At 38.3% G+C, this 13122-nt stretch overlaps 1 protein-coding gene across 3 annotated transcripts in view; it reads left to right on the forward strand.

The window, feature by feature from the left end:
• Window positions 1-13122, forward strand: part of TRIO (trio Rho guanine nucleotide exchange factor) — a 249121-nt gene that overhangs the window by 124262 nt on the left and 111737 nt on the right. For all 3 annotated transcript variants that reach the window (XM_083821948.1, XM_083821946.1, XM_083821947.1), the window contains exons 12-15: window positions 1874-2043; window positions 2965-3139; window positions 9990-10185; window positions 10819-10985. In XM_083821948.1, coding sequence (XP_083678074.1) covers window positions 1874-2043; window positions 2965-3139; window positions 9990-10185; window positions 10819-10985 — 708 coding nt within the window. The remainder of the gene's footprint in view (window positions 1-1873; window positions 2044-2964; window positions 3140-9989; window positions 10186-10818; window positions 10986-13122) is intronic.

The following is a 13122-nucleotide window of genomic DNA, read 5'->3' on the forward strand; positions in this document are numbered from 1 at the left end:
GATGTGAAATTTGCATTTCTAAATATGCATTTGAAAAAATATTTGTTTTGGATCTTGCATTGAGTTGTGCTGCTGGAATGAATGTTGACTAGGGCTTTTGATGCACTTGGTAAGTTCCATTGATTCGTGCTCTTTTATTAAGAGAGACTGCTGTGACTTGAGCTTGTGGTGTTTATGACTACAGAGTTGCATTCAAATGTGTGACAGGCACTGTCTTTGAAGCATATGAGTAGTCAGAAGATCAGTGTGGATGAATAGGCAGTTCTGTTTTTTGTTGTTGTTACTGTTTGTTGGGTGTTTCTTCTTAGTAAATTTGGGGAAAAGAGTTTGGTTAAGTATCATTAATTTTTCCTGTTTTATGAAAGCATAGCCTAGAATTTGGCTCACTCGAAACTGAAATAGAGGTGTGTAAGGCTCTAAGATATTAAAGCAAACAAAACAAAAACAAAAGCCTAGCATTTGGTTTTAAAATAAAGCTGTAATGGAACTTGTTAATCAGAACTCAGAATCCTTCACTGATTTTTCTTTTTTATTGTAACTCCATTGGGAGTTAATAAACCTTTATGGTCAGAATATTGTACAGACAACAGCATAAAATGGGTATTTCTGTAGAAAATATTAAGCAAAGAAATAAAGCATTTGTTTTACTGTCTTTGAAGCTAAGCCATTTTGATTGCTTACTGACTTTATTTTAACTGTGTTAATCTCTTAATTAGATTCAAAGTTAATGAAGCCTATTTATATCTCTAAAATATTTATTAAATTAAAATGTAGACAGAAGATCTTAATATTGTCAATCAGAAAAAAGTTGTCTTTTCAGGATAGAAAGCAGACTTTAATCCTTGTTCTTGGAAATCACAGAGTTTGAGATGTGATGGTAAAACAAAGGGGATGGCCTGATTTGGATGCTTCCTGTGAGAATAGCTGTTTCATTGTGCTCTAAGAGCTTACAGGAGTGTTGTAGCGGACACAGGCATGCTCCCTCTCTTCAAGCAGTGTTTTTATCATTTGCACAGTAGTTGGTTTGTTGGTGAATAATTTCCACACAGAGCTTAGGATGCAACAGCTTGCCTCATGAAATTGTGGAAAGAACACAGTAGGATTCAAGTGACCAGTAATGATATCTAGCTGGCATATTCCTAGGGATTTTTCCATAAACTGCAATGTGTGGGCAATTCTGAACGGGGTTACGTGCATATGTAAGAAAAACAAGCCAAAAAAAAATGTTGGTGTAATTACTTGCGAAGTTTTTTGTTGTAATAGTGTGATAATGAAAGCAACAGGGTAAGCACCACAGCTGTAGAGATCATGATAGAAAAATAACTTTTCACATCTGGTATCTCTCAGTATATTGTTTTCTGAAATGCCCTTTTCTTTTTCCTTTTTCTGAAGGCCACTGAAAAGTGTCATGTTATCTGTGTGCATGTGTCAGCCTGGCAGTGTAAATTTGATGGTGGCTACAATACATCTCCCTTCCTTCCTTCCTTCCTTCCTTCTCTCAGGGAGTGTTACCATAGCATTTCCCTCCCCGCGACTCTCTCGCAGAGCTGCAGATGGGATTCTCGCTATGAACTCTCTGCTGCTCAGTCGGATACACTCAGTACTGTAGAAGGAAAATAGGAAAGAAAGGGTGACTTAGCAACACAGAGAAAGCTTTCCTGGTATTTCCAAGACACGAAAACCTTATTTGAAACAAAGGCTCATTTTTATTAAATTGAAGACGGGATTTTTCAATGAAGAGAAACAAATCCTGTTTCTCCCCCTCACCCCACACCAATCTATTTTCTCCTGTCTAAGCAGATTGATTTGGAATAGTGACTGCCTGATCCTGGTGCTTACATTTGTTTTTTTTTTGTTTTTTTTCCTCCTTTAGCTGTGGACATGGCTTGAGGAGCTGCAGAAAGAACTGCTTGATGATGTCTATGCTGAGTCTGTGGAGGCTGTCCAAGACCTGATTAAACGTTTTGGTCAACAGCAACAGACCACTCTACAGGTTACAGTCAATGTCATAAAAGAAGGCGAAGATCTCATACAACAACTAAGGTAAAACAAGTTTTTATTTAAATCTATTCTGGCATACCTCTGATATTCTGCAAGGCTCTTTCTATTTTGAGAGTACAGATAATGACTACAAGTTATGACCTATAAATAAAATTTGTAAATATTAAGACTAGTTATGTTTCATGCTGTACTGATGGTCTCTAACCCTCTGTTTACAGGAAGCTCAGCTTATAAACACTACCTTCATAAAGTGGAGACTTTGTTTACATAAGCTACCTTTGTAATAGGAGCAGTTGTATGCGTTTGTAGTCTGACACGCAGGACTCCACAGTATTTTGAGTTCTGAGTAGCAGACTTTTCATAAAGAGATGTTTGAATTTGTTTTGCAGTCCGATATGTAATGTTTTCATAGTGAAGACCATCAGTTTGCAGTCTGTTTAATTCATTAATAATCTAAATAAATTTAGGGCCCCTATACACTGATACATGTCCTATTTGCCACAGGACTTCATATTATCATATCTGAATTTGCATCATTTTTTTATACCACAGTGAAATATTTGTGTGTTGTGTGTTTTTTTTTTAATATTTTATAATGATTTTTCACTGCCAGGAAGATCCTATGAAGTAAATAGTTATCATATGCCACTTCCTTTTCAAAAAAAAGGGCTTCTCTCTGGTTTTAAATTTTGTTCTTCCTGTAAACAGAATGTCCTTAGGTGTTGAATTAGTCAAAATTGAAAGTCGTCTAATTTTTTAATGCTTTTTCAAGTACGAAAACAGAATTTGGATTTTTATAAACAAAATGTACGGACTTAGCTTTCAGGTAATAAGACTGGTACTAACCTTTTCTAAGGAAGTCCTGCATTTCATGGTCATGTATAGCATCCAAATTGTGTGATTTTCTTTCTTCAATAACAATCTCCCCTCTCTATTCCTCCCCACCCCCTCTGCTTTGAATAGGGATTCAGCCATTTCTAGTAACAAGACCCCCCATAACAGCTCGATCAACCACATAGAGACAGTCCTGCAGCAGCTGGATGAGGCCCAATCTCAGATGGAGGAGCTGTTTCAAGAACGCAAGATCAAGCTTGAGCTGTTTCTGCAGCTCCGCATATTTGAAAGAGATGCAATAGATGTGAGTGTCTGCTCTTGGAGTTGTACAGCATTTTTCTTGTTGTGGAGGAACATTTATGCTGAGATGGTTGTGTGGTCGCGTTGGCATGTGGCTCAAGTGACTGATAGTTCTCACCTGAAATAAGACTTTAGTCTTGTATATGAAAGTCTCAGAAGAGAGCAGAGCTCACTGATGTTAATTGCCACTCTGATTGCTTCCCAGTGTGCATTTAAGCCAGTGTCATGTGTCTTGTCGTGTGAAATCATAATGTGCCATTTGCTTCATCTGGCAAATGTGGTTCAAATATCAAGCTGGCTTGGTATAACTAGTATGCTTACACTTAATGTGAATTATAAGATTTGCAAGATGGCTTCATATAAAACATCTAAACTGTTGCTTTGTAGTAACATCCCTCTTCTCTTTCTTTTCCAAATCAGCAGTCTTTTTTCAGTTGGCAACTGTAAGTGGTGTTTGGAATTCTGTTTTAACCTTTGGGAATGTTGTTTGCCATCTCCTTCTCTCCCTCCCTCCTCCTCTCTCTTTCTCTCTCAAATGAGATGTTTTTCCATCTCTGAAAATTAACAAAAAATAGTTGTAGTGCTATACCCCTGCAAAACTTGAGGCGGTTTTTAAATTGTACAGGTTTTGGAGGAGAGTTGCAGCTGTGCCAGTTGGAAAGGTTCTGTTCGTGTGCAGGGACGTGCATGCAGACAGACACGAAACTTCACATGGAGCTTATGTTAACAGAATTGCATTGTAAAGTTTCAGCTAAGTTGATCATACAACTTCTGTAAGACCAGGAGCACCGTACACAGTGACTAAAACTGAGTTGGTGCTTCAGAAAGTTTGTGTTTATCCATTGGTACATGATCCTGTTTGACTATATAATAGCTTACCTTGAGACTCAGGAAACCAGGAGTTATAATGCTGCAGGAGTTGCTAACTTGATCTCTTCCCGTTTACATAAGTAAAACCGCAGCTGTTAGATGTGGATGGTGTAAGGGTAAAGAGTCAGTCACCAGAAGTTATAGCTTCCAAGTTTTTTTCTTAAAACCAGGATTAGATATCGTTGCTAGATTCTGGTTTAGTTAAGCAAATTGTCATGTGCAATGCAGGCACAGGCAGACACAGTTCCTTGATTTGTGCCCACAGAGGAAGTGAGACTGTATGCTCCACAGTAATAATAACTACTGTAAAGGAAGACTAAGAAGCTTCTCTATTTTGGTGTTCACATTGAGGAGGTGAAACTAGTCTGCAGGGATTTTGCTATTTAGATTATGTGAGGGTAGCTGTCTTGAGTATGTAAGGGAAAGGCTTGTCAGAATTGTGATCACAATGATTAATTGGATGACTGGTACGTGTGGAGGAACATGAAAGGTATCCACTTTTATAGCGCTGTCAGCAGCTTTACAATCAGTGCAGAACTGATCTTCAGTGCTCGATGGGGTCTGCACGATGTTCTCAGAACAGTTGTGTCAAGGAAATGGCAGCCGCAGGGGGCAAAGGCATGCTAAGAAAATTAAAGGATGAATTAGGTTCAAGGTCTCAGTGAAGTTAAGGTGACTGCTCTCTGCTGTAGGTTACCTAAACCAGAACCATATAATACCAGCAAGCCAGTTGCAGAATCCCTGTGTGCAGATGTGTTTTAGTCCTTCAGTGCAGGATGACATCATGTAGACAGTAGTACTTCTGTGTATATTGTTTGGTGACGTCCGTGGGATTTTGCATTGGAAAGCTGCATATTCTAACTTCACGGGGTTTGCTTTTTCTGAAGCTGACACTTGGCAAGCTTTACAATTTGGCTCATACAACATAAAGTTAAGCACCAGTTGCTGTGTTAAAAGAGTTGGTATGTTTTGTTTATATGGCTTGTAAACAAAAATTGTACTTATTTAGGATTGCCGAGAAGCCCTCCTAGGAAGAAATTGGGCTGTGATGACCCTGGCTGCAGAGCATCTTCAGCAAATTGTTGATTGCTTTGCTGTCTCTGCTTCCTCAGCAAAGCACGCTTCTCTTTTCCCTCTCCCTGAAGGCAGACATCTGTTTGGAAACTTCCGGGAAGAAAAAGCAGGGACTGGTTCCAGGTCAGCCATGTGAAAGCAGAAGCCGAGCTGAAGTAACATGATAGCGAGGAGGAGCCAGACACCAGCTACGAACTCGCAGGCTTTGTTTTGACATCCTCCTTTGCCCGGTGATTTAAGACTTGGTTGTAGGGGCAGTTCATTCAGGGGAGCATCCTGTGAGAAATGTTTTTCTGGGAGGCGAGTAGTGTCTCTAGCTTGTCTTAGCACGCGCTAAAATGGAACAAAGAGCTCACATAGGCATTGCAGGTTCATAGTGGGCAGCCGTGCTCCTGTGGACTGTGGGGAGATTTGCTGCCAGGGTTAGTCATCCTCTTTGTGTCCCTTTTCTTCCCTTCAGTAGTTAAATACTCTTTCTTTTAGTCACTGTCTTTTTATCCTGCAACTTTTTAGATCCTTGTGCTCTTCTGATACTGGTGTAACTGCAGCACTGTCTCCATTTTGCCCCTTGGTCTTAGCACATTGACTTAACCTTCTCTATCCTTGGTAAGCTTTTAAATTCTATTGGCCATGAGGTACTTGAAGGGCTCCGTTGTGAATGCCTTTATTAACTAAAGGCAGGAAGGAGCAAAATAAGGTATATGAAGAGTCTCATGTTAGAGTGAACAAGTATTTGTAGCATAAGGAAGCTGTGTATGGACCTGATCTGTAGCAAGGTAGCACTGGTGGCAATGAATGCAGCCAATACGTGTGTGGTTTGGTACGTGTAAATTGTCTGTCATCTGTGTGCATTTTTCACATATCCATGACTTAAATATCTCTACGCCTATGTCAGGGCTCCACAGAAAGCATACTGCACACTTTTCAGCCCACAGTTTTATCTCTGCTATATTTTTGGACCATACTTACAAGATGCCTGTGAAGTCATCCAGCTGAAAAGGCAAGGATGCAAAGTGCTGGGTCACAGAGACCGAACTCTCCTCCCTTTCCTATTCTCCCTTTTTCTTTCTCCCTAGTACATACAATTTTCCAGGTCCAGGTTAGCATTCAGTTGCTGCGAGGAATGCTGGTTACACCCTTCTGAGAAGAGACCTGTGGGTTGTTTTTTTTTCTTTCCCATCCAGTGTGAAAGAGTCTGCATCTCTTCTGTGTTATACCATGCCTTCTTTCCTGTCAGTGCTCCCTAGGTTGTAACGAATACAACGGTATGTCAGGCAGCTCAGACTACGTGCTAGGAACTTCTTGAACAAATGCTATGGTAATTGCCCTGTATTTTCGCTGGGTTGTCCATTTCTTGAGAGCAGTATTAATTTGCAATTCAGTTACTCTAGTTGTCTATTAGTCATTCATCTTTGTTCTGTGTAATTAATGCTGAATGGCTTGACAAAACTTCAGAAACAAAATAGGAGCCTAGTCTGTAAGTGTCACTTGTAAAGTAGAGGAACTTCCAGGGGAAGACCTGAAGTATGTGGGCAGACAGGGCTTAACATGCTCTTTTTGTTTTTAACTCTGCCCTCGACACACAGTGGGTTCGTAATGGCTGAAACCGATCATCGTGAGCCACGCAATTACTGCTGAGAGAATGTAAGGACTACTGCTGTTGTTAGGAACCCCAGCGGTGATGTGCAGTATGGCTTCTTAGCTTTTGAATGAATGTGGGACCATGCTGGCATTATTTATTTGAATCTTTGGTTTCCAGGTCTTTTAAAGGGGACAGGGAATGTCATGCAGTTGTACAGAGTCTTTCAGACTACTTTAAGTGAAGTGTGGGCCATGATCTTAATCTCATGGTTGCATAAAATAATACGGGAACAAGTTATTATTCTTGCTGTTGTTCTTTGTTTTTGTCCTTTGGAGGCAGTATCACTGAAACCTCTTGGCTGAGGTGATAACACAGCGCTGACCTCTTAAAACTACCTGTTGTTCATATCAGGTGAATCGTAGGAATAGTCTGAGAGGACATAGTGGCTGCAATTTACTTAAAATAAACCATTCCATTAATATAAAAAATTGAAGCTTAACCACAGCAATTGCCTGTTCTAAGTTTGTTTTATTTTCACTCGATTTGATAGTGAGACAGGTAAGTTGTTGGGCTGTGTTCTGAGGAGCAGTAGATTGGCTTTGTTTTTAAAACAGTGACAAAAGTAAGCGTCATTAAATCAAATCCACTTTTTGAAGATGTTTAGAAAGACAGCAGAAGATGGTGTTCTGAAAGACAGAGTTTCTCCACCTTCTTTAATGCTTAGGTTTTTCAGTTTTGCGAAGTCTAACAACAGTTGTTTCTTGACAGTAATTTATGAACGCTGGCACTCTGATTGGCACTCTGATTTTGGAGAGCTTTCATAATGCAATGGATGCTTTGAGGAAGCAAAACATCTAGTAAGGAATGAACACAGTGTTATCCTGATCTGAGAGCTACTGGAAAATATGCTTATGTTGATGATCTTCATGGTGACTGTGATGTCTCCAGTGAAGAGTAAGAACACCATCACTAGGAAGTTTGTTATGAATTTTGAAGTATTCTGTAACAGAACTTAGAAAGTATGCCACAGTCATTGAACTTGATAGGTGTTAGAAGAAAGTAGAAAACTAATCCCATTTTACAGACAAGAAAGCTATGGCAACAGATTTTCACAGGAAATAAGAAAAAATCTCGCTCTTATTTACCCTGTCTTGTATTTCAAGGGGTAATTCATTTAGTATGTTGTTACACAGCATCGTAAATTTCCAAAAAGTGTATTCTGGCATGGAAATGCTAAGAGGAGGAGTTTGGAACTCCTGAAGATGAGGTGGAAGGAGCAAGTATGGGGTATGTGAAAGCAGAGAAGGGAAGTAAGTTGGAGAGTTGGAAGTAAGGAATTTCTCAGACTGGGCTGTCAGGAAGTCTTGAAGTTTGTGAAATATTTCAAGTCAGTTAAAAGAAGATGAAGAGCAGAGAGAGGTGATAAGACAGGTTGGATGTGGACTGAGTAGAAGGGAAACAAATGGGAGTTGTGTAGGACTTTGTGAGAGGGGAAGCCTCTGTGTGTGTTTGGAGGGGAAGCCAGTCATAATGCATAAGTAGATTGTGTGTGATGTATGAAGTACATAGAAGAGAGATGAAAGAAACTTTAAGCAGTAGCTAAAGGCCTTGTTCTGTGTATCTTCCTTTTCCTATTGTCCATCAGCTTTTGTGTTTTCAGTGTTACCCCTGAAACATGAGCTTCTGCCTGTTTCCTCTGAGGTAGAACTGGCCAGCCAAGATTAGAGTTTGTAAATTGTTGTCCTGATTGTTGAGTGTCTCCATCACAGCATGGTGTAGAACTTGAATATGTAGTGTAAAATTTTTTAGAAGTAAAATTTTTGCATTACACCTTTAGAACATGAAGTCACTGATGCCCCAATTTTAAAATAGTTGCTTGACATGTCTAGTTTTTATGGTGCCATGTGAGCAGAATGGAAACAAATGATCAAGAAACTGTAGAAACTTTGTACAGATGATTTGGCTTTGCTTTCTTTTTAATTCTGTTTTTATTCTACACGTGGGTTTTTTTTTCTTCATTTTTTTTAATATATATATTTTTTTAATTTCCCCTGGAGTTTCTGTTGTAGTTTAACTGTCTCAGTAACTTCACAGCTCTGATGAACCACTTGGAAAGCTTTGGTGGCATACTCCTGCTGACAACAAATGGCTTTGGTTAAATATTTATGCAGACAACAGTTTTGTTGCTAGTGCCGCTTTGGCCAGATTCTTTTTGCTGTGCCTTGCTATATGAATGGGTGTTTTCCTCCCCGACATTTAACACTGTTCATGTCAGTTTGTCCTACTGCTGAAATTGTAGAACTCAAGAGCTAAGACATACGTGGTTCTTGGTATCTATAATTTTGCTTTCCCAATGATCTGCTTAATGATCGGTTTAATGATAACCAGTTGGCCTGTCTGAAATAAGTAACAGATGCATCAAACCTGTGCTATAAGAACTCAACTCACTTTGATCAACATAATTTGTAAGCATTATCTGTTATACTTGAAAACAGTTTGGTATCCCAGTTAAAAGGAGTTTATGTTTTCAGTCAGGTTTTGGAATGTGATTTGGAAAACATGCATATGTGGATGGACAAGGAAGACTTCCTGTTCTGATACATGTTAAAAACCAAAAATCTTCCTTAATGCCTTCTCTGGACGTTTTATGGCTGAGAGTAAAATCCAGAATTAGTGTATCTGAATTATTTCAGCACACAAATTTAACTCTGATTAGTTTTTGTTCTTGTTCTTGTTCCATTCGCTAAGTACCTTGCTTTTTGTGACGGATATTGCTTCTCAGTTGTTTGTTAGAAGTTGAAGGTGCTCACAAAGCCTGACGCTTCCTTCTCTCAGAGGGGTAAAGCTGACTTTTTTGTAAAAGGGCTTGAGAATGGTGTAACTGAAAACTAAGCTGACACTTCGTGTATGAGTTATTACTTGATGCAGTCTGAAGAACTGAAAAAATGTTTTAAGTCAACGATTTCCTATGAAGGTGGAGATAATATTTTTAACCTTTTTAATGTTTTAATCTGTTTCACAAGTGATGTGTTGATGAACGAATTACTTTAAACAATGCTAGGCTATCCATGGTGTTACGTGCTTGACAAGGCAAGCACTGTTTGAACAAGAGGTGTTTTGGTTCTCAAATATATTCTTCTGGATTGTTTGCTAAAATTTAAAACCCATGCTGAAACAACCCATGTCTGAACCATATCAATCCTGATCAGTGAATTCAACCAACAATGAGCGACTCAAGTTTCTGACCTCCATCTTAAGTGCAACATTGGAAGTAAAAATGCGTTGTTTAATGGGTAAGTGAACATTGTCTTTCTCCTTTTTCTCTCAGATAATTTCAGACCTTGAGTCTTGGAATGATGAGCTCTCTCAGCAGATGAATGACTTCGACACTGAAGATCTTACAATAGCAGAACAAAGGCTCCAGCATCATGCAGACAAAGCCCTGACCATGAATAATTTGACATTTGATGTCATCCACCAAGGGCAGGATCTGCTGCAGTATGTCAATGAAGTGCAGGCATCTGGTAAGATGGCTCCTTCATGTGCTATTCAAGGTAGTGGCTTTACAAGAATTATCTATCCAGTTGTCTCTCCATGGGATGTCTGAAAATGACAGACATGCTGGTTAAATGTAAACGGGAGAAGCGTGGACCTGTTTTTTTCTTCTTCACACTCGAATCATTTGAATAGCATTCATGAATATATGCTGTAATTATGGCATGTAATTGTTATCTAGGAGTTGGCAACACCTGGAGACATTTAGCTTTGTAAGAAAGAAATTCCACGCAGGAAGGCAGTAAAATCAGAGTAAATAGTAGGGAGTTAATTTTATAGTTAAGTGGAAGAATTTAACCGAGTTACAATTTTCAGCTTCCATTAGGAACTCTTCCTTTGTGGTTTCTTATGATCCTTCAGTTGATGTTTTTAACTGTATTCAGTCACCTGGGGTAAATCGCAGCCTTCTTAATAAATAAATAATAATAATAATATTTTTGCATTTTTAAAAAGGTGCAAAACCTGATTGTTTAAGCAAATGCTCTGAAGATTAAGTTATACTTTGAGAAGTAACTGGAAAAGTAAGTGTAGAATAGAGGAAATGTCCTGTTTGTCTTCGAAAGACTTACTTATGTTATAAATGTCTGGCTGATTGATTACAGGTGTTGAGCTGCTTTGTGACAGAGATGTAGACATGGCAACTCGTGTTCAGGATCTGCTGGAATTTCTCCATGAGAAGCAGCAGGAACTGGATTTAGCCGCCGAGCAGCATCGCAAGCACTTGGAACAGTGCGTACAGCTGCGCCATCTGCAGGCTGAAGTCAAGCAGGTACGAATTAATTGCTCCCTGAGCTGGGGGATCAACCCCCAAGAGCTATTTTCATACCTCTTGGAGAGATATAGTCCCATAAATAGAAATAAAAAATTACTTTGTTATATAAACTCTTGTATTTGGAGGTAGGGAGGGACATCTTTGAATTAAGCATCTAAAGAAATTTCATCCTTTGTTAATATTAAGTGACTTTTTAAAATTTGCATTAACAGTCTTTATTTGTACATGGATACAAGTCATGTATTTGAAGTGTAATTTGAATTAGGATAAAAACCATACTTTTATCATCTGTTTGGTGATTAATAGAAATGTTCAGTGATATTCCCTGAATAGTGCCCTAATACTTCTTCGTATATTGTTTGCTGCATTTGTACATAGTGGTATCATAGTAAGGTTTACTTTCCTGGAGGTGACAGCTGAATTTTCCTTATCATGGCAATAAAGTGTTAAGTTTTGAGGTCCTTACCTGAAAAACACCTAAATCTTTGGTGAATTTGAGATTCTGTGGGCAGAGCCACTAAAGCAGTTGAAAATAGTGTGTTTTTTTTTCTTTTTTGTTTGTTTGCTTAATGTTTTAATAATAAAATAACACTAGAAAGTAATACTGTTACCTTATCAGACTTGAAAACCTCACAGAAGTCTGCTAGAATCTGTTGCATTTAGTATGTCACGTAATGACTCCCAGTACAACTTGTTTGGTTTTTTTTTCCATTTGTCACGAGCTCTTAGAAAAATTCATCTTCCATATGCGACTGTGAATGATAAACCTCACAGATAGCAAAGTAATACAGAAGGGGTCCGGTTATCATTGGAGAGGTGAATAGTAGATTCCCAAAGTATTTCAAGGAAGCAGTTGGTGACTGTGGTGGAACACCCAAAGTTTCAGCGTGGCCTTGAATTAAAGGGATGCAGAGAACTTGTAGTGTCTACTGTGTGCAGTCTATGGTAGTAATTAGATATATGGCCTTCTAGTTAAAGCCTTTGCATACTTTACTGAATTATCCTGTGTGTATATTTGTACTTGTTCACCTCCATAAAATGCAAACTACAAATGACTTTTCACACAAGTAATGGTTGAAATTAAAGTTGTTGTGGATTAGGATAGTTTCTGTACTTAGTTGCAAGCTGTTCTGAGGATGAAGGAAAAGAATGCAAATTTGCAAATAAAATAAAAAATGAAAAAGAAAGAATGTGAATACCAGCTGAGGCAGTCTCATTCCATTGTGGTACATCAGTAGGCAACGATGGGATAGATTAGTAAGAAAGATAAGTCATGAATTCCCACAGTACTGAAATAATATTCAGTTACAGAACAGAATATAGCACTATAAAATAGTTATTTCCATTGGATGCTCCCACAAGAAACTGAATACCTTTCTGCATTAGCTTTGTTTGCATACAAGTTAAATATGACAAGAAAGAAACACCTGTTTAAAATGTATTTGCAGAATAAATGCTTCATATTTTTGCAGATACAAGCAGAAGATGAATATCATGGATTGTAGAGGAATATCCATGTTGCAGTTAGTACATGGTTTGTAGATTCATTCTGTAAGATGTTTGTAACTTTTCCAAGCCAGTACTAGTAGTAGTACCTGACTGAAAGGGAAGCTGAAGTTTAGATTTAAAAAAAAAAAATCAGTTCGTCTTATAAATAATAGAGAGGTAGTATGCTATTCTAGCCAGCTGCTTCTTCATAATAGAGTGGGTTTTAGGAGAAAAACATGATTCTATTTTATATTCATAGAACACATCTCTATCAACCGTCAACTTGGATTTTATTTTGAATTAGAAGTTCTAATAGATGTGAATTTTCAAAGAAGCTTACGTGAACACCTAGCTCACAGGTTCATCTATTACAAACGCCTCTTCCAAGTTTTCACTGTACCAATGAAGCTGCAATAGTTCCCCAGCCTGAAGGCCTAAAAAATGAATGGAACTAAAACAATGTTATATTGTCTTACAGGATTTCTTTTGATCCTTTTGGGAATGTTTTGGGTCTAGTATCTTCAACTTTTGGTGATTTTAGTAGCTTTTCCAGAAAAACACTTCTGATTTACCTTAATTTTATTAAATATCAGGAAGCATGATCTTTGTTTTTTCCTCTTAACTGGGAAAAGCTCCATAGCTCCGC

Source organism: Anser anser, assembly GCF_964211835.1.
Source record: "Anser anser genome assembly, chromosome: 2".
In the NCBI taxonomy this organism is placed as follows: Eukaryota; Metazoa; Chordata; class Aves; order Anseriformes; family Anatidae; genus Anser; species Anser anser.